This window comes from Rhipicephalus microplus, chromosome 6 (genome assembly GCF_043290135.1).
Source record: "Rhipicephalus microplus isolate Deutch F79 chromosome 6, USDA_Rmic, whole genome shotgun sequence".
Lineage (NCBI taxonomy): Eukaryota > Metazoa > Arthropoda > Arachnida > Ixodida > Ixodidae > Rhipicephalus > Rhipicephalus microplus.
Window position 1 is genome coordinate 7,504,669 of NC_134705.1, and position 21,984 is coordinate 7,526,652.

Genomic DNA, 21,984 nt, shown 5'->3' on the forward strand with positions numbered 1-21,984 from the left:
AGGATCGGCTGAATGGGGTGGCATATTTTGACGATATGCTGGCCCACCACTACATTGTCCTACCCAAACAGTCAGGCAAGTTTGACACGTGTACTGGCAGCCGGTTTTTCGAACCTCACCCAGCTGCCAGAAGAATCTTGGAACTTCAACCTCTCTTTGGTCAAACAAGGAAAACTTATTGATCAGGCACTACCAGCATTAATGTACGCAGATGATATAGTGCTAATGGCCAACAACAAGGAAGATTTGCAGAGATTGATGGACATCTGTGGTAATGAGGGAGATAGGTTAGATTTTAGATTCAGTAAGGAAAAATCAGCAGTCATGACTTTCAATGACAACGAAGGTAGTGAGCTTAGGATACAGGAGGTCACGCTTGAGATAACAGATAAATACAAATATCTGGGCGTATGGATAAGCAATGGCACCGAGTATCTGAGGGAACACGAAATATACATGACGACTAAAGGTAACAGGAATGCAGCAGTGATGAAAAATAGGGCACTGTGGAATTACAATAGGTATGGTGTTGTGAGAAGAATATGGAAAGGGGTTATGGCTCCTGGGCTGACGTTCGGCAATGCGGTCTTGTGCATGAGATCAGAAGTTCAAGCAAGATTAGAAATTAAGCAACGTGAAATAGGTAGGCTTGCTTTAGGAGCTCACGGGAATACACCAAATCAGGGAGTACAAGGTGATATGGGATGGACGTCATTTGAGGGCAGGGAAGCTAGCAGCAAGATAAAATTTGAGAAGCGATTGAGAGAAATGAAGGAGGAGCGTTGGGCTAGGAAGGTTTTCAGCTACTTGTACATGAAGAACGTCGATACAAAATGGAGGAAGGGAGCCAGGAAGTTGACTGGTAAATACTTAGAAAACAGCAGGTGGCCAAACCAAAAAGAACTATCGGTTAAGAAGAAAGTGAAGGAAACGGAGACTGACATGTGGAAAATGGGCATGATTAAGAAGTCCGCACTAGAGATCTATCGACCATTTAAGCAGGAAATTGCCAAGGAAAGGATCTATGATAATACTCGGGGTAGTTGATAATACTCGGGGCAATCCAGAGGAGGGGGCGAAGGGGCACTAGAGCTTGCAGCAGGCGCACTGGTAGGAGGGCGAGGAGCAGGCACCGACGCCGATCGATGACCGAAGACGACAGCATCCCGAAAGGAGCGGCCCTGGACGACTTCCGCGCTGCCTCGCTTGTCGATGGTGTGAACAGCAGTTCTGGCTTTCTCCAGCGTTTGGCGGCGCGTCACGGGGCCATCCGAAGAGGCGATGATAACGGCGGCCACGCGCTGAATTTGCCAGGAAGGGCAGCGCGGTTCGTTAGCCGGATGTGTGCCACTGCAGTTAATGCAGCGAGGGCGCTCTGCAGGACAGGGCGTTTTGGCGTGGCTGCCACCGCAGTGGAGGCAGCGTTGGTCCCGCAAACAGGTTGCGGTGGCGTGGCCGAAATGGCCGCAGCGGGAGCACTGAAGGGGCCGCGGCATTTGATCGCGGACCGGCCTCTGTAGCTTGAAAAGGGCCACAACCGGCGGGACCGTGGAGCCCTGAAATGTGATCGTGAGACACCTGCCTCGTCGGTGGCAAGATGACCGGGACAGCTGAGTCGAGGCTGGCCACGATTTCCTCCAAGTCAAGGGTTGCGTCGACCCCATAGAAGGTGCCTACGCAGCTGTTTACCACGAGGAGCTTCCCCCTGACGTGGGTGTCGCAGATCCGGCTGACCTGGAGCAGGGGTGTGGAATCCGCGAGGGGCTGGATGTCCACAGCGACAACGTTGCGCCAAAAATTGAAGCGGACGCGTCGAGTGGCCGAGAAGCCGGAGAGGAAAGCCCCGATGGCTTCGCGGGTCGTGGCGAGGTAGTTGGCCTTCTTGCCAACTGGGTGGTAAAGAATGGTGCCGCCGTGCTCTCCCACTGCTGCAGGAGGGGCCGGGGGCTGTGTGAAGGGCTCAGGAGCTGGGTCAGCGTCCAGTTGAGCTGCGGGGCGAGTTGGTGAGTTGAAGCAGAAGCTGGGGGCGCCAATTTCCTCCCATGTCCTGTCCTGACTATGTGGTGACGACGACGGTGGTGTTTGGTGTTCGCATGAGGAACAAGAGGCGGACGATTCATCCATCTTCGAGGGTTCCGCCCGAGTTGGTGCGTCCTCGATGGAGCGCTCTTTCTTGCGCGCGCCCGAAGGTGAGCTTTGCGATGTTGCTGCCGACGGCCATGGTCGTCGGTCGCGAAGCGTCGGTGTTGAAGACGCATCCTGAAGCTTTTGCTGCTTCGGGTGGAAGTCAGACTTCAGGTTTTGGTTGACCCGAGCCCGGTACCGAAGTACAGGTGGGCCCATGACTAGGGGTAGCCCTCAGAAGGGCTGTGCGCCCGAAGGCGTGAAGCGGGCGTCGAAAAATAACGCACGGGAGGAGCGAAAAAAATGCGACCGTCCCAGAGAAAAACTCGCACAAAAAGCTCACTGAGCGGGATTCACTGAAATGTAGTGAACTGAAAAGTATCTTACAATTCACGTTTAAATATAATCCAACATTTTTGTTGAATTATATTAGCACTCAACAAGCACTCAACAAGGTTTTTTTATAGTCCACCAATTTAACTTGATATGGCAGGTAAACCAGTTTTGATGCATTTGCGAAGTGGACAGAATTAAGGCCAGACTGGTGACAGAAGGCTCAAAATAAACGTAGGCAAGCTGAAAAAAAAAAGCTCATTCAAATGGCGTGTTGACTGAACACGTTGGCGGCGACGGCGCGCCGACCCCTTGGCGCACACCTCTGGGCGTGAGAGCGCAAACGTGTTTTCGCGTGCTCCGCCTGTTCCGCAAATGCAAGGTCATGCATGGTTGTGCAAGTTCGGTTGGTGCAGAAGCAGTGCACAACGAGAGATAAGTTTCTCTTCATTTCTTTGTGTTTGTGAACACCATTATTATTTTTTGTCTCCTAATCAATAATTAGCGTTGCGAGTACTGTAGGTGTGGGACACGGGCAACGTTGTAGTGACGTTGAACACGTGAACGGGCTAGGCGGCTGTTTTGAGGAAGGTCAGGGCGCCTAGTTAGTTGTTAAAGAGCTAGAGCCGAACACGAAGGGGACCTAGTGAGAGGCTACTAGCGAAATTGAACACTTGTGCGTGCGGTGTAGGTGACAGCTTCAAACACTTGTTGAGGTAGGAGAGTTCACGGAGGCGGCTGGATAGCGGGATTAGGGTTGAACCTAGGCCTGTCGGGCACTCGGTCCGATGGTCGGACAGACGATGGCTAAGGAGGCTAGAAAAACCACGAGCGAGAGTGAGCTGGTGCAGTGCGAAGATTGTGTAGCGAGAGAGGAAGACGGGACGGCGGCCAACGTGGTCATGTCGTTCTCTCGCCACTTTATTCCACCCCTGAAACGGAGCCGCGTGGCTTTCCACGTCCGACACACCAAGTGCGCTAGCTTGTTCTAATCCTCGCGCAGCTCGACCTAGCATCCGCTGCGTGAGAGACGCGGCGCGGTGATTGAGAAATGATGATGGTGATGATGGCACTACAGGGCTCCCCTCCTAGCGCTTTGCGCTATTTGAAGGCACCTGAAAAAAAGATAGAGAGCGACAAATGATATATACATGAACGACAATCCATAAAGTGTTCATTTGGCAAGTCCAGGTTGTCAACGTTTATGGGCCATCAATAAGCAGCGTGCCTCCGGTGGGCGACTCTGGGAGAAGCGTAAGGGACGAAGAAGGAAGTGCCGGGTCGCTGTGGTTGCCGACAAGCGGGTCTCACGATGACCTGGTCGGACAGGCCGAGAGTAGACCGTGTGTCGCGAGGTCATGCTGCTAACGTCGGCAGAGGGTCGGCAGTGCGGGTTTTGACGTTGGAGTCGACGCAACACAGACCTCAAAGTCAAGCGGCATCTGACGTGCCGGTATAGATAGACGTGCCGACGCACGCAGGAACGTGTCCTAACAATGCCGCCAAGTGTACGGTGGGTATTCGGGAACACGACTAGTGGTGGGACATTGCGTCGGATAGGCCGAGTAGGCGCTTGCACCGTCTTCAGGGCTGTGACTGCAACTTGTGGCTGCGTAGCAGGGCGGCAAGGTGGTCGTCATGAAGTCTGGTGGGGCCACGGTGTCGGGTGCCGTTGCTTTCGTGGAAAACGTGCAGGTAGCAAGCGTGCCAGAAGGGCCATCGGCCGACGACTTCGAAAAAATGGACTTCGTGGTGGACAGGTTGTCGACAGCAGGAACGACTTCAAGAACCTCGTCGGATCTGTGACAGGGTGCGAGAATCACTGCGCTAGTGGCCGGACCAAAGGTGGAGGGAGACGTTGTCGGGGAAGTTAGATTGCGGTCAGATGAGAGCTTCGGGCCGGAGGGTCCAGCACGCTGCGACGCAGGGAAAACCTGAAAGTGGCAGGTCCCTGGAAGTGGTCGGTACGTGAGGCCATAGCTGGCAAGCATCGCAGAGCAGAGGTCATCGTAAAGCTGCTGGCTGGAGGTTGAAGTGGCAGAGAGATGACGCAACTCTACCGGAAGGGCGTCATGAAGAATGATGTGCATCAGCGGCTGATGCGTGACGCCATTCAACGCAAGAACGGCATCGAGCTGTATGAACCATACCTTGGGGTAGGTCGATTGGAACGGCGGCACTGGCGGGCAGAGTTGCGGGAACATGGCAGCGGGCCGCTCCGCGAAGGGCGTGTTCTCCGGGTCACCAATGTAGCGAGAGAGAAAGATGGGACGGCGGCCAACGTGGTTGTGTCGTTTTCTCGCCACTTTATTCCACTCTTGAAGCGGAGCCGCGTGGCTTTCCACGTTCTACACACCAAGTGCGCTAGCTTGTTCTAATCCTCGCGCAGCTCGAGCTAGCATCAGCTGCACGAGAGGCACGGCGCGGTGATTGAGAAATGATGATGGTGATGATGGCACTACAAATGCATGCGCTGGTGCTACTTAGATGAGACTGCATTCACGAGTTTGGCCGACGCGCAGAAGGCGAGCTTCGTGTGCAGGCTGGGCGAGACACTGAAGGCGGCCGTGCAGGGCTTGGAGGCTAGCATCAAGGGACTTCAGGGGGAGCTTAGGGCGAAACGGGAGCAGAGGATATAACTCCAATAACAGCTTGGAGCATCGCGTGAGCGGGAGGAGGCTTCCGCCAGCCGATTAGAGCAAATGAAGGGCGACCTTCGAAAAGAACGAGAAGGGTGGACCGAACTCAAGCAGCGGGTAAAGGAGCTAATGGCGCTTTGCCCCGGCCCCGAGCGGTGTGAGACGGAAGGCGTGGGTAGCGGAGAAGGTGACAGGCGGGAAGGAAAAGGTGAGAAGGGAGGTCAGGGAGCCGCAGTGTCTGGCCACAGCACGGAGGCTCCAAGAACCTACACCTTGATGGCGCGGCAGTCTTCAAGCAGGGCAGAAACACAGGACAGAAGGCACAGAGAGAGAAACAGGTGAAGCAAACAAGGGCACCTTCACAAACAAGAAGCCAGCGATTAGAGCGTAAAAGGGTCCTAGTAGTGGGGGACACTAACATGGCCAGGGTTAGGGATGGCGTCTTCAAGACAGTGAAGGAAGATGGGAAACTCAGGGTGGAGGCACAGTCACTCTGGGTTACTCTGAAATGCCTGAAGGTGTCAACGACAAAAAAAGTAGATCCAGCGTGGCTGCATTATGCTTGTCTGGAAAACCTAGTGCTTCAGTTCAGCGTCCTGAAGAGTCCCAAGGGTGGCAACGTGTATCACTTAGTGGAGGAGTCGCTCTGTTTCTAGAAAAAATGCTGCATGAGATGGAATAAAATGAGGAAGACTACGAAAGACTTCCATCTGATGCCCTAGTAGTGTCTGTCGCCCATGAATCGTACACCGCTGAGCGGCGGATGGTCGCCCTGTATATTATGTGGCAAGCTACGCTGTGAGAAATGTAGTACTTCGTAATAATCGTGATGAGTGCAAGAACGCCCGCCTTGTTTGGCAGTGTTGGTGGTTATGCGTTATAAGAAACACCGTTGCTGGTGTAGCACGTTACTTTGGCGATTAGTATTTGGCGCTATCGTTATACATGTAAAAATGGAGCTGCTGCTTAAATTGTGCGAGTTTTAGTTGTCAGCAAGTCGTTACTGCAACACGGTAGCGCTCTTTATCAGTTATGTTTCCAAGATAAAATTTGCTTCTGTTGATAGTACAGGTCGCGGAGTATTAGGTTGCAGTACCTGGAAAAACAAGGCTCACGTTTCTATAAACAGTTCACATTCTAGCAGGCCCTGTGTAGGTTAAAGGGGCAAAAATTATTTTCACTGCAAATACCTGCGATTATGGTTCGCAAGCAGAGGCAAGCTGCCAGAATTACTGTAATCTTTTTAATTCATACTTTTGCAGAGAGGGTTGACGGTGAAATAATATTTCGGCTTTCTGTGACAATGAGATATAGATTTAACATGCACCACGTTGTTATAAGTCATTACATGCAACTCTCCGGTGCGCATTAGGCCACTGTTTTCAACGTCCGGCATCATGTGCAAAATTTGCTAGTTTAATTCGCCTAAATTAGCTATAGTTATTTTGGTCAGAGACTTCATTTCTTTTCTTTCAATAGGTCAAGGAGCACGGGACTAAAAGCTCGAGGGATTGACAAAGTACCGACCCAGTCACAAGTTGGCAAAGGAGCAATACGCGACAGAGATTCATACATGTGAAATAAAAAAAAACTTTATAAGTATAAAATGACACCAAGTACGAATACAAAAGTTATGAAGCAAAGCTCCACAAATAGAGAGCGAGGGAATACACATGTATCATGACTTTGCATGAACAAAAAAGCAAAAATTAATAAGAAGAGTGACCGAAATTCCGGGAGATCTGCTATTCGGGAAAGTAAATTAGCTAGGCGAAGCATCTAATGTGACAATTTTGATTATTTAAAATCACATATATCTACAGCGCTATAGTTTGGAATTATTCGTAAGAAATTCATTACACATAATATAATGAAGCCTCAGAAATTATCAGGATCAAAACTATACACTGATAATCAGAGACATCACAGTAAAGGATACAATACAGTAATAAGAATTATTAAAAAATGCGCAAAACAGCCGATCGTAGCAACGTTTCTTGCAATATTTAAATAGATTCATAAAGCTTTCAATGGCAGAAGAAAGGACAAAGCGGGCAATGTCTTCGTGGTTTAAGGTGGTTAATAGGTAAGGTAGCCTGCAGCACAATGTTCATCCTAAACGCTTCAAGGAATGAGTAAAATCTACATTCAATTCTTCGTGCCTTGTGCGACAAACACTTGAGTTTACGTTTTTCTTAGCAAGAATAATTATGGTGCTACAACCATGCTTAGCAAATGATTTATGACATGTCAATTTTAAATACGAGGTTTTTTAAAATGATATTCTGGCTCCCGCAGCGCAGGCGCATTGATTCAAACTTCTGATCTTGTAGTATACTCGATAAAGAACTCCAGGTGGTCAAAATTTTCGGAGCCCTCCACTACGCTGTCTTTCATAATTATATGGTGCTTTTGGGACGTTAAACTAAACATATCAAGGCCTTTCGAAAAATGGCTTTCAGAGATGAGACTTTAAAGAGCTTAGGTGCCATGTACTGCCCCACGCTTGCTCGATCAAAACCATTCTACCGAAAACGGGTCGCCACCACACAGTGTGGGAGCAATTTTTGTGGAGAGCCACGCGTGCTGTCTCGTTTGTCTTTTCCGCAATGTTACCCGATGAATGAATATGGCTGTACCCTTTAGATCGGGCGGCAGCTAACGTCACCTAGCCGTAATACTTAGTGAAATAACAACTGGATTTATCTTTTTTTCCCTTTTAAATAGTGAGGTTGAGGATTCGTACTTTGCAGTGAAGGGTTTAATTTTCACTCGTGCTTTGTCTTTAGCCACCAATCAGATAACCTCCTTCTAGTTAATTCTACCCGCTTAAAGTCTCTTTTGCCCTCCCTGTCCCTAAACCCCAGTGCTTTGAAAAACTCTGTGCCATCATCCTGAACTAAAGGGTGAAGCCCTTTACAGAAAATTATCAAGTGTTTGGCAGTTTCTTCTTCCTCTCCACACGCACTGCACACCATGTCTACCCCGAGTATTATCATAGATCCTTTCCTTGGTAATTTCCTGCTTAAAAGTTCGATAGATCTCTAGTGCGGACTTCTCAATCATGTAAATTCTCCACATATCGGTCTCAACTTCCTTCACCTTCTTCTTAACCGATAATTCTCTTTGGTTTGGCCACCTGCTGTTTTCTAAGTATTTACCAGTCAATTTTCTGGTTCGCTTCTCCATTTTGTATCGACATTCTTCATGTACAAGTAGCTGAATACCTTCCCAGCCCTACGCTCCTCCCCCATTTTTCTCAATCGCTTCTCAAATTTTATCACGCTGCTAGCTTCGCAGCCTTCTCTGCCGCTTGAGGTGCTGCATCCACCCGCGCCGGTGGATGCAGCGCCCCAAGCGGCATTGGCACGCTTTGGGGATAGGTTTCGGCGGCCGCTTTTCACACCTCCCCATTCTAGCCCCTCTAGCGGCGTGGAGCTGACAATCCTGCCAGTCCATGCTACGGCAGCGTCGCCTTGAGAACCGGTTTTTTGTCCACGTGCGCCGCTTCACGCAATGCATGGCGAGATAGGGTGCCTGACACACTACCCCATGCTCTAGCACACTATAGTATAGTGTACAAGAATAGGGGATAGTGTGTTCAGGGAGGAGCCGTGGCTGACGCATTTGGTATCGACAGCCGCGAGATAGCGCCACCTTAGCATGGGCTGTCACCTCACGCTTTGCCTTTTATGCACTTCTGTGCTCTAATGTTAGTAAATGTTAGTAATAGCAGGGATTTAACGTCGCAAAACCCATACAATTATGAGAGACGACGTAGAGGAATGCTCCGGAAATTCGAACACCTGGGGTGCTTTAACGGGCAACTAAATCTAGGTACACGCACCTCAGTATTTGTACCTCCGCCGAAAATGCAGCCGCCGTGGTCGGGATTCGATCTCGAGATATGCGCTTGCATACCTAATAGCTGACACGTCCGCGGGAAGCTTTCTAATGGGTTTGTTAGTACTGCATTCAAAACAAAACGAAATGTGAAAGCCTGAACACACTGTCCACATGCAGGTATCAACAAACAACGGCGAAGCATTCATCCCTGGGGAAACTGACTGGAGTTTTTGATATGTGGGGTTTAACGTCCCAAAACCACCATATGATTATGAGAGACGCCGTAGTGGAGGGCTCCGGAAGGCCTGGAGTTTTTAAAGCTTGGTTGGTGAACGAATAAAAAATTAGGAAGATTGAAGTATCGAAGGAGCATCTATAAACCCGAAAGTTTCCTGTTAAATTGCTGGTATATCGAGTCGTAGTCTGCACAGTGACAGCTTCGACTTCCTTCGTTACGCGCGCGGCACCATTCCTGCCGATAGTTGCATCATGCAATTTTATTATTGTTGTTAACGTGACAAAACTGCCATTTGATTAAGAGGCACGCCATAGCTGAAGACTTCGGAATGATTTTTTAATCTTGGCTCTTTAAACGATTACGCGCCCGCCGAAATACTGCTGCTGTGGCTGGGATATTGCACTGTACATCCAAAAGAAAACATAACTTGGCACCACAGTCAGACTGTGAGAAGAAACTCTTTATCTACGAGCGCGTATACTGCATGAGCAGTAACAGCGATCAAATGCGACGCCATTCCGTGCAATTATCAGTTCACGATCACTTCATCACGGTGGCACCTTTATGAACGACTAATCTTCGCGCACACCTTTTTTTTTTTTTTCGTTTTGCCTCTCGAGACTGGTTGATACCCTTCACGAAAAAATGAAGTCGTGACAGCACGTAAATTACCGCTCTCCTTGACACGAGATGCGGTGCGATCGACCTCACATAAATTCAAGGTAAACAAAGTTTGAGCAAGCATTCCAGCGAAGCTGCAGTCTCTGTAGTGTTCACCACCTCTCGTTCCTAGTCAGCAGGAAGGTCCATCGAAGAAGCTGAATAAGTAATCTCACTGTCAACTCGGGGTGCTGCAGTTTTCTTGGAGATGGTAGATTCGACCGCTGAGTTCTTTCGTTTTCTCGGAGGTCTTGGATGCGGCGCTTTCTTCAATAAGTAGCTTGAAGCGTTAGGCAGTAACATCGGCCCGGCGTACGGCGTTAGCTCAGGTCTCCTACGTGGTACGCGAGTTCCTTCAGGGGGCAGGGACGCTGAGAGCTTCTGTGCTGCATTTCACTATGTTTTTGTGGTGGGGGGGGGGGGGGGGCACGTGGAAATTTTCAGGGGGCTCTGGCCCCCATCAACCTTCACCGCACTGCCCCTAGAGGTGTACTTACTAAATGGCAGGCAACTGTTTGCCATTAGTAATTTGCCTCTGCAATTTTCTGTAAGCCAGTTTTCCATGCAAAAACGTCACTGCACGAGAATTGTTAAATTTGAACTCACCATGTAGGTGGCAACATATGCTGTTTACAATTGCATTGAACCACTTTAATTGTTTCAAAGCAATAACTGATATAGCAATTGGCAAAGTGGTTGCAGACGCACTTCCAAAAACACAACTTTAGTTATGTGTTCAGTTGTGGTACTGCTGGTTCCGTATGATGTCCTACATTGGAAAGTTTTGCTCTAAATTATATATTTTTCGGCTTGGGTTCAGGCAGGTTTGAGAAAACTGATTTGGATCGATTCTTACTAAATATTACTCATTGGGTACAGTTTCTTTATTGGTGTTTGATGCGACACCATGGTGTTACTACAAATAATGAATGGGCAAATATGTTGCGAAGAAGGCATCTTACAACATGCATGCCGACTAGTATAAGCATGACATGCACAGTGTCATCTTCAATGACCCACTTGAAGTTGCTTTCAGTGCAATAAGTTATAATTCCCATAATTCGTCATTAGTGCTTCAAAGCTCGTATTTGGACATAGCTGAGATTTTATTTTGAGGAAATCAGAAGTGGCGGAGGGGCAATATAATCATTATGTACATACAAATGTGAGTGTACATGTTCTCGCAAATTCAAACTGAATCATTTTTCAGGTGTTTCAAACATATCCTTTAGCTTGTTTGTGGCCTGTAGCATAGGCAATATGGGAAGGAATGAAGAATTACTTGTGATGTGTGTACTTGCAGTGACTATGTGAATGCACGATCAATTGACCTTCAGCACAATGGCTTTGCTGCTGTGGCTTTATAACAACAGAGAGTCTTAAATTGTTTTTATAGTGCTGATGGGGCTGTTTCCATTATACTTATTTATATGAATAGCTTAATGTAAAAAATGTTGACAGTACCACATTTGCATTCAACGTATTCTGCACTGTTTTAAAGGGGTGCCCAAGAACTGCAAGTCTGTACTACAACCCAAGAACAACGTGACGTGTTTTCTTGTGTTCCCTATGCTATATCCTGTGTAAGCTGCTAATAAACTACCTTGTGTAATGCAACTGTTATCATCTTTCATTAAAGAATACAAAACTTATTCAGACAAAATTAATAAATTGGTTGCCCACAACTTGCAGCAGTTTACAATTAGTATGCTAGAACATGTGGCTCAATGCTCTATCCTATGTCATTTGTTGCAAGCTTTCATTTCATTGTCCATTTAAGCAGCTTGCTAGAAGGAATGTACATGTGCTAAAAGGTAAACTTTTTTTTCTCTGACACCACTGAACCCATTTTAAATTTTAATCAGTGTATTATCTTGGTTTAGTTTAGACTAAAATACAGATACTGGGCAGCTGTGCATGTCATTTCATTTTATATTTTTTTAGCAAGTGCTGACCTTTTGACACTTTATCACTGTGCTATACATTTCTAAAAATATAATATAGTGGCAGATGGTCAGCCACCAGAACCTTGTTTTGTAGGTTTTGGTGCCCCCTCTACACTTGTAAAGCTTTATACTCAATAAATGCATGAAAGAAATTTGGCACTATGCATCACCATTGTGAGAAGAAAAAACGCCACAGGTGAATTTTTATTTACTGTTATTTATTCTCACAGTGGTGATATTAAAAAGAAATTAAAATCAATATTGAAGGATGCTTTGAAAGTCTGGTTCAAGACAAGAGAAGGCCATGAGCTAGATATAAATTTACTGCAAATAAAATCAGACTTTTTCTTTTAATAACGTCGTTTCTGTGAAGCAAAATTTTCCAGTGAGACAACACTTACAGATAGAATATTTCACATATTACAAAAGTAATCACTGCAAGTAATCATCTTCTTGAAGTGTTCATGTGTATGTTGAGCCATTCCTGTTCTGCTTTATGGCAACAGACTGTCACAGACAGACAAAATGTCTCATCAGACTGACTCAAGAAGGGCTTGTAATTTGCTGATGATGCTTCAGTATTACAGGAGCGATATGAAAGACACTCACTTCATGTTATCAGCAGAAAATAATTGGTGATCTAGCCACTACATTTTCATTACTACCACAGGTGACAGAAAGGAACGGCTCAATGGGCTAGTACAGCATGACTGATATTTGATATTGGGATGATACAACAAAAACATTAGCGTACCAATGCCCCATCTTAACTTCACATGCCACATCATGTTCACCCTGTAGTCAGTGGAAAGAGGCTATGCATACACATCTTATGCTTAGTAGGGCAAGGCATACAACGTTGATGCAGCCCAGTGGCAAAGCCAGGGGTTGGCACACCGAGCTCACACCCTACTCTCTTTTTCGAATATTTTCCCCCGTAGTATACAGAGTGCAAAATGACGCTCGATCACATCCACGGACCGGGCCCCACTTAAGATCATAGTGGTGCCCCTGCTTCGATTCCCCGCCCACAAAAAAATAAAAAAAAATTTGCCTACACCCCTGTGGCAGCCCACTCACATTCTGGTGCTCACTTCAGTGTTGTCAATCAGTGCCATGACCATGTGTAGGCATAATGTGAAGGCACACATTACATGCACGTTTAGAATAGAAGGACATGCATACAAAAAATAAAATGCTGAAGTTCAAGCACTTTTACACCAGTCAAAATTCAGGATAATATGGCCGATTTTGCAAAACAGTCTATACTGGTTAACTTGGCAGCCAAAAAAGAAGACATCAAAAATTGTATCACAAGTTGTCTCAAGGACAAGTAGTTAAAGACAAGGCCATGCCTTGTGCCAATAGAATGGTCTTGCAGAGCGTATTACCCTACGTTGTGGCTGTTCTCGTTTATGTAGCCAGAGTTAAAGCTAACAGAAGTGTTCTCTCTGCCCACTGAAGAGTGAACAAATTTTGTCTGTTCTGAAGCCTTACACATTTCAGCACAATTACATTTTCAGCAGGGTTTCTTTGCAAGAACCTTATTATTCATGAATTGCAGAAGTGACAAATGATTTGAATTTACTGATACTATTATGCCGCAAAATGATTGCTAGCTGCAAATGTGTCTTAGAAGGAGATGTTGTGCACAGCTCAACTGATCATAGAGGGAGTGCCTTAGATGCTGCCCATGTTTTATTGCATTTGGAACTCTGCGCCAGCTAGCAGAATATGAAATAGAGGAATTCAGGCTCCCCAGAAGAGACTGAGATATTGAGTGATGAGAAAGAAGGTTTACTTTAGAGTAAGCACAAATATGCGTCAGTGAACGAGATTCATAGTTTCATTGGTGTCCAAAAAAAATGCGTCTTATTGAAAAATGCCTATCATTGGACTACTGTGAACCTAGCCAAACAGAAGATTTTCTGCTAACAATTACTCAAGCGGGGGAAAAGGAAGCTGAAGCACCAAAAATTTGTCACACATCATCCACAGAACATACAAGTGGGTGGAGAAACCTAATATTCTGAAATAAAAACCTGGTTATAACATCATGTTAGTCCATGTAGCATTGAGGCTGCATCACGGTATGTAATAAATCATATTGCCAATGGGAAAAGATGATGAGGTAAGCAACAGGAATATAGATGTGAATGGGTTGTAGCAAATAAATTGTGATAACCTTCAGATAAGTTAAAACAATAGCAATGTTTGTGGTGTCATTTTTTACGTACAGCAACAAAGAATGTAGACATGTGTTTTCAACAGCAACAAGGTGTCTTACATGAAATGTAAACACATTACACTTCATATTTGCATGCTTTTAAAAACAAGCTATAGCGCTTCTCATATTATACATGACTATTTGATATGCACATTCATTTAATGCCAGATTTAATGGATATATCGCACATACTAAACATTTTCTTCTAGACTGAAACTTCAATTACATCAATACTTGTCGAGCTCATTGTGGCATGTTATACAGCAAACGCGAACTTGTATAGAGCAAAATAAAGAGTGCATCAGCAAGCTGCGCACAACGATATACACTAGCGCCCAATCAAAAACATTACTGTAGATAGCATCGCCGTATCGCAGCGTGCAATGCTGCTGTCACTGTAGGCCTTTTCTTCATTGCAATACAAAGCGTTTGTGCGTGTTGGCGCCCACATTCCTGCTAGCTGTAAAAGATCACCATCACGCAAATGCAACTCGCGCGATACGACTTGTGTGCGGTAATGACGACAACAACAAAAAGGAAGCGTGTAATTAGCCTCGGACACAGATGACTATGGCGATAGAACACTTGCAGCCGAAAAACGCGTTGTAAAAATACAAGAGCCTCAATTTCATAATAAACGCGGCAGCTTGAACCAATGCATTCAAGAACTTGTCAGCGTCGTCAACTGATGGTGATGGTTGCTGACCTTGAAAACTGAAGCTCCGCCAAATAGTTGCCAGCCTCAACAGCCGTCGCATCGTCCAACCAAAGTGTGCATCAGAACCGCTCATGCGGCTAGCGCTTGTGTTGCATTTTGGCGCAGGGCCGCCATTTCGCTCTCCACATATGGGCGGCAGGGGTCCCGCCACGTGCGGAGCGGGTGTACAGCTAGCGCGTGTAACGACCCTAATATTTTTCATAATTTAGTCAATAATATAATCCGACTGTCTCACAAGTACTCTCTGCCAATTAAAGTAATCGAGCTGAAGACCTCAAGTATATTGTCTCTCACTGTTCTCCCAGGTAATGTTTCTGAATGGTAAAGAAAGTACACTGGTGTTTATATTGATATGTATACATGAGAATATTAGTTCAAATCACTCAACAATATAATTCATGCCAGCCTAAATAAATGCACGTTATTTTGCTATGCTCATTCGCCAACCAAGGCCAGCCGGATGTGCTGCCGACTGCTCACACCGACGAGTGCTTGGCACGCTCGGCGTTCACTCTGCCACCCATGGTGGCGCGAACTACGCAGCCGATGTGCGTTCAGCGTGCTTGGCATTCACCCGTCCACCCACGCTGGCCCAAACTGTTCCACCCCGACCTAGTGCCGACATAGCCGGCAGCGCACCTCGGGCCGGCCCTTTTCGAATGTCTGGGGGCCAGTGAAGTCGGCTGCCAACTACGTACCAGCCATCCACGGATCGTTGGCAGTCGATCAAGGTTGCTTAGGTAACAACAGTAAAACGCAAAAGTAAAACGCGGTTTTTTAGAGGTAATCAAATATTCACTAGCCATTGATAAATGAGTGTTTGCTGAATGTAGGTTTTGGTGTTTGGCAGCTATAGCCCCGTTCAACGTGAATGCACTCGTTGGTGCTTGGTACATCTAAATCCCAATGCCTAACATCCATGATAAATTAATTAACTATCTGTAGATGTTAACCGCCTAAACATAATCAGAAAGAAAAAGAGGCATGACAGCAAGATGAGTGTCGCATGAGTGTCCCATGACCTCCTTCTGTATATACTAATCATGTATTCTCTCCTTTGTTTGACGCGAAAAATGATATAATTCTGATTTCTGATTCTGACACCTACAGTGCATATATGTCACAAATGCGATGGTAAAATGGTGGTCACCAGCGATGGGCACGGTTTATAGACAGCGACTTCTTGGTCTTATTTGATATTGAAACATTCTTGTACAGTTTATTTTCCCCTCTATTTCTATTTTGCGTTGAAAACTGTGAATTGTTTGCTGACTACGTTGTTTGGCTGTGTTAATACAGTACGGGTGCTTTGTTGGCACGGGCATACGAGACGGGCACAAGAAGTCACATGAACAAATGCCATAAATCTCGTGTTCACCTCATTTGCGCTTTATTTCTTCCCTTGCCCATGCACCAACTAGCCCAACAAAAAGTGCTAATTGAGTACGTGGCAAAAATGGGTTGACCGCTAGTTGTGAAAACACCCTATGAGCAGATGTGCTTATGAAGAATGTCGATAAGAGTCTACACGGGATTTAAGTATACTATGCGGTAGAAAACGTGGAGGAGAATAAGACAAGGACTGCACTTGTCTTTGCTCTTTTACTGTCCGTGTTTTCTACCACGCACTAGTGTACTTAGATCATGTATTACGAACTGGCCTAATCCTCCTCGTTGACTATTTACACAGAAGTGCGGCTGTTGGCTTTACTGGTCGTCCACTTTGACACAGAGAATAGTTTCAAATTTGTTTTGTTTTTCTTTCTATTCTATGGCACAATGAACACACTCTTTTTCATTTTCATTCTAGAAAGCGCTGCATGTGAAAGTATATGAGCGGAACTGATGTACCTAACATATCACTCGAGTCTCATATGCAGTGATGATGAACCGGGACATTCTACGAAAGACATTTGTTTAACTTGGCAAAGCCTTTTTTAAAATACGAATGCATTTTTTAGTCGAGCTATGTCAGGCATCCTTTGGGATCCTTCCACCACCCTCTCCCATAGCAACAGTTGCGAGCGCACATGCTTATTCTTGCCCCTAGCAACCGGAGCATGTGGTGCGAGAGTGTAGGAGATGGTAGGTGCCTGCTTCGCCGCTCCGTCTCTCACCGTTCACTCCCTGTCCTCCCTGCGCCCCACTTACCCGTCCCCTCACGCCTCACTCTCGACCGTTCGCTGGCTTGGCACCTCTCTGGAACAATCGGAAATGTGTGCTCGAGACTCTGCTATGAAACTCCAATGCCGAGCTGAGAACGCTGTTAGCTCTGTTCACTTCATAGTATTCTTTAACCATGCACACTAGCTACTAGAGCCCGAAATGCATACAGTGTTTCTGAAAAACAGACAAATGCTACGCGTGGCTGCATGGTGTGAAAAAAAAAAAAAAAAGAAAACATTATTTTTCTAACGCTAGGTTCTCAAGTGTGAAATGCCGTTATGGACGCTATGCAATACATTCGCATTTCCCCATGATTCTCTTCGGGGAGGTGGGGGAATTTTTTTGTGATCAATAATGCCTCAGGATATCTTAAGGATAACCCTGTAAACCCCATTCTCAGGAAGTGCACAATATTTCATTGGGAATGTCCTAGACCATCGAAACTATCGCTGTGTGTTGTAGAGAAACACATTTTCGAACCTCACAAGAATTTTCACTCAACAGCAGACTTCATTTATTTCGTTTTCGAAAGCCTGCAGCACATGTACATATATGTATTCTTGCACAAAGGCCTGTCACTCGTTAACAATTACGAACTCTACCAGCAGATTTACCGCGTAGCCAGACGTGGCATGAAGTATGACAAGAAGATCCTGTAATCAATGAAGTTTCTCTGCCATCTGCATGGGTCATGTTTTGTATACTGATGAGACAGGGCAGCTCCAAAAACGAGTACAAAAGCGAGAAGATGACAGTGCACACAATGTACTCTCAGGTGAAGTTTACAGCATAGTCAAACATGGCATGAAGATGACAAGAAGATCCTGTAATATAGATGAAGTTTCTCTTCCATCTCCATGGGTTATGTTTGTATACTGATGTGAAAGGGCAGCTCCAAAAACGAGGTCGAGAAGATGACATGGCACACGATGTACTCTCAGATAAAGTTCACAGAAGATTAATCACTGCAGGTACGAGGCAAACCACATAAAAACATCAACCAGACATACGTATAATATTAATAACACACACAGCAATAATATACACTGAATACTATTCTAATAATATACAATTAATTTACAATTATGTACATTATTGCTGTTTACGTTTCTTTCTTTTTACTAGGCTATGCCCTGCTGGCCGATGGCATCCAGAGCATTTAACTTTGCACCTGTAGTGATAATTTTACTTGGGCGATGATGCTAGCGAAAAAGGGCATTTTGAACATGAAAGTGTTCAATGCCGGGGTCCACCCCAGCTCTGTTAACGTACTTCCATCATGGAAGGGATGCTGAAAAATATATACTAAGAGATTGCAAAAAAAATCAGCGGATCCCACCTACAGTGGGAATCGATGATGTGCGAAGCACGAATGAGCAAAATTGATATGTCACAATAAAATCAGAAAAACGCTCAGAGGCGGATGTAAATTATGCTGTACATGACTTCTAGGTCATGACTATCATGTTTGTGTTTGACGTATGTGTTCACTCATTCATTCACGTCACATGATAGCAAATTTGGTATATGTGAAGCTAGCGAAACGGCTGTGAGTGTGCTATGAGCACAGCATGTAGTCATGTTTACACGACACGCATGCCATTATTACGTTTGAACGTCTCATTTACCTTCATCCTATATTCACGCCACATAATATCAAATTTGATATATGTGAAACATGCTGCATTTTGCGCCAATGCGTTACCCAGGCAGAACTGAGTCTCCTTCTTTTTGTGACGGAGGGATGCCGAATGCGCTGAAATGCGCATGCGTCAAAGCAACGCAGCGCGGTGGTGCGCCTGCGAGTATATGGCCGGACCGGCACCTAGCGTGGCAACGCCTGCGAGCATGCGCACCGTGTCACATCGAAAATGTATTGACGGCTTGACTGTGGCATGTAGTCGTGATCTCACATGACATGCATCTCATGATTATCATGTTTGCATCAGTCATATACCTTCGTCATCCACTGGCGCCAGGTAATACCAAATTTGGCATATGTGAAGCTAGTGAAACGGCCGCGAGCGCATCATGAGTGTGGTGTGTAGTCATGTTGTTACATGACACTCATGTTGTGATTATCATGTTCGGATGCGTCATTTACCTATGTCGTCCGTTCGCATCGTGCAATACCGAGTTTTGTACATGTGAAGCTAGCAAAACGGCCGTGAGCGCATCATGAGCGTAGCATGTAGTCTTGTTGTTACATGACACGCATCTCAGGTTTATCATGTTTGCACCAGTTATATATATATTCGTCATCTATTAACATCGGTAATACCAAACTCGGTATATCAAGCTAGCGAAGCGACAGCGAGCGCATCATGAGCACGGCATGTAGCCATGTTCTTATATGACACGCATGTGATGATTTCCACGTGAACGCCTGTGACCTATGTTCACCTAGTAGTCATGTCATACAACACCAGTTTTGCAATATGTCATGTGAACAAAGCCACCGCAAGAGCAGCAAGACATTCATGACATGCATACATGAATGATAATTTTACTTGTGCGACTATGCTAGCGAAAAAAGGGAAAATTTTCAACACCAAAGAGTTTTATGCCAGAGTCCATCCCGACTTTGCTGACATCACTTATACTCACTTATACTAGTTACTTATGGTAGTCACTTATCGTATTTACTCGCATAATCCTCGCACTTTTTTGACAGGAAACCAATGAAAAGTTGGGGGGTGCGAGAATTACGCGGGGAAAACTTTCTACGAAAACGTACAGAGTGAAAAAGAAAACAAAGTGGCCCCAAATCAGGATTCTCACACCAGCAACTAACAGCAAGCTTTAGGAAGTAGTACTAATTAAATCTCATCTCAACAATAAAATCAGACGTTCAACACAAGACAAGATTTATTTGAGACACAAAAAGTGGAAGCAAATAGTAGAGAATTAGAATACCATTAGAATATGGTATTCTAATTAGAATTAGAATTAGAGAGAATTAGAATACCCACTGTAAAGGAATCAGCCACATTTTTTTTTAATAAATGCTTCCGTTAAGAGAATAGAGCATGTGCTGTGATCGCATTCTTTGTTCGTTTTCGAAGCTGCCCTCTTTTATCGATATGAACTCAAATCAACTCGCCAACTTATTTGTCATACTGCAATGGCTGATACTCATGATCATAAGCAAGCAGCACTATTGCTATATGCAGTGAAGCCTTAACATTCATCATCAAACTATAGAAAAACAGGACTGCTGTGTGTCCCAGGCACTTTAAACATTTCCTTGATGATCACTGCTGTTCACTGAACTGCTCACAGACAAAGCTTGGCGCCACTTGACGGCTTTCTGGCTGGTAGTTCACAAAGCTGAACGGTTGCATCACCTTAATTTGCTGTTCATGCTGGTAGTTTGGCACTTGCTTGGCTGCAGTAAAAGAAAAAATAAGAGTGTGAGACCAAAGGATTTTCTGTTTCAACTAGTGCAATAGCAGTCGATAACTTCAAATTACGGTATTTTAGCTGCTAAAGCAAAAAAATGTGCAACTCAAAAAGACACCAATCAGAGCCATTAGCGATTTTACACCTGAGTATGCTTTTAGGGGCAAAACTCTTTAGGGTGTTGGTCGTTCCCTCCTCCATTTGTATTTAGTATGTATGTAGCCACCTCTAGTTTATAAATTGCTCACTAAATGGCGTTAGTGGTTTTCGCATAGTTGACGATAAGAGAGAAATGATGGCACTGTTATAATAAGGAGTAAATGATGATGAGTAAGACTAAGCGTCCGTCTGTCTTATGCGTCTGATAGGAGCGGATAGATGGACGGACGGACGCTTCTTTTCACTTATCATCATTCACTCCGTGGATATGCTGCAATCTCTTGAGCTCATAAAAGCATAATCAAATAGTTTTTACGAATCGAAAGCTAATTGATCTGAGAAACAGGGCCACTGCTATGCTTATATTTACACATCTGCTTCTGCTTGTATTTTTCTAAAAAGGCCCAATTTCTGTTCGAAGAATAACAAGAATTTCACACACAAAATAGGTCTGCATGTCAGGAGCAGTAATGAAAGTTTGTTATAAATGCTCTTCTTTTTTTACCGGAAAGTACGTCCCATAAGCACCAAGCTACTCTTATTTCTGATTCAACGCAATGACGAATAATCCAAGTATGCTGGACAGTTATTGCCAAACATATGAACCGTAACTAATCTGTTTAGCTACATGTGCTCAAACAGTTATGATACGAAAGAAGTGCAATTCTGTGAGAAATGACTGAACAGAGAAACATTTATGAGATTGTTGGCATTTCTCAAACTTAAAATATTGTTTATTTAGAAAGGGTGCCTAAAAAGGGACCTGAATAAAAGGGGAGGCATACCACAGGCCATGTCTTGACACGGAGCGACTCTGTAGTTGCTTATGTCGTCACGATACTTCTTTGATCTCACTGTAGCACCCAGATACTGCGATAGCTGTGTAGCCTGTTCAGGCTATTGCAGCATTGAGGTGCTACAAAAAGAGACTAAAAAAGTAGGCACCTTAGCACATGCTTTATGTACAAACTTTAATAAGAAGTGATAGCATCAATACCCATGTACATCACAGCAGCTGTAGTGTTAGTATCTGTTTGCAAGGGGCAGTAACTTAAGCATAGCCAGGGCACAATGAGACAATCAATTAACACTGAAGCCAAACAACAACTGTCTTTATTCTTCTTAGCATCAACGCTTCACAGCTAGGAGGGGGCATCACCAACCAACAACGTAGTAGCGACCTCTACACCTCCCCACTTTCAGCAGTCATAAATTAAAATGATCCAGTGAAACCACCCATCAACCACTACATGTGTGCACAACACCATTGTAGCCACCAACACCATCATCACTATCACCACTAAAACAGTCATCAACACTAGCACGATCACCAGCCAGTTTGGAATCACTCGTGATTTTGAGTTAGATGAGCTACTTGCGGAACTGACTAAATTTCTTCTGAAGGTGGCAGTGATGCTGCAACAAAAGGAACAAGATGACACCTATTGCGCTGCAAGATACCGCCCTGTCCTGTACCTATTACGTAGCTCCTGGGACTCTATGCGAAGCTTAACACAGTACCTTTT

The 21,984-nt window shown here is 45.2% G+C and overlaps 2 protein-coding genes across 12 annotated transcripts in view; one reads left to right on the forward strand and one right to left on the reverse strand.

Moving 5' to 3' along the window:
- LOC119167755 (uncharacterized) overlaps positions 1-21,984 on the forward strand; it is a 595,822-nt gene that overhangs the window by 550,177 nt on the left and 23,661 nt on the right. The gene's annotated exons all lie outside the window — the stretch shown is intronic.
- The window catches only part of LOC119167754 (prolyl hydroxylase EGLN3), a 321,255-nt gene that overhangs the window by 29,383 nt on the left and 269,888 nt on the right, over positions 1-21,984 (reverse strand). For 2 of the 7 annotated variants that reach the window (XR_012883847.1, XM_037419282.2), the window contains exon 8: positions 17,388-20,285. The exons of 3 other annotated variants lie outside the window; for them this stretch is intronic. Coding sequence is in view for 1 of the 4 variants with exons in the window: in XM_037419282.2 (XP_037275179.2) it covers positions 20,152-20,285 (134 nt within the window). In the remaining 3 variants the exon portion in view is untranslated. Of the gene's footprint in view, positions 1-17,387; positions 20,286-21,984 lie in introns of those variants that run through there. 2 more of the 7 variants (XR_005109295.2, XR_012883845.1) reach the window with 2 other exon arrangements.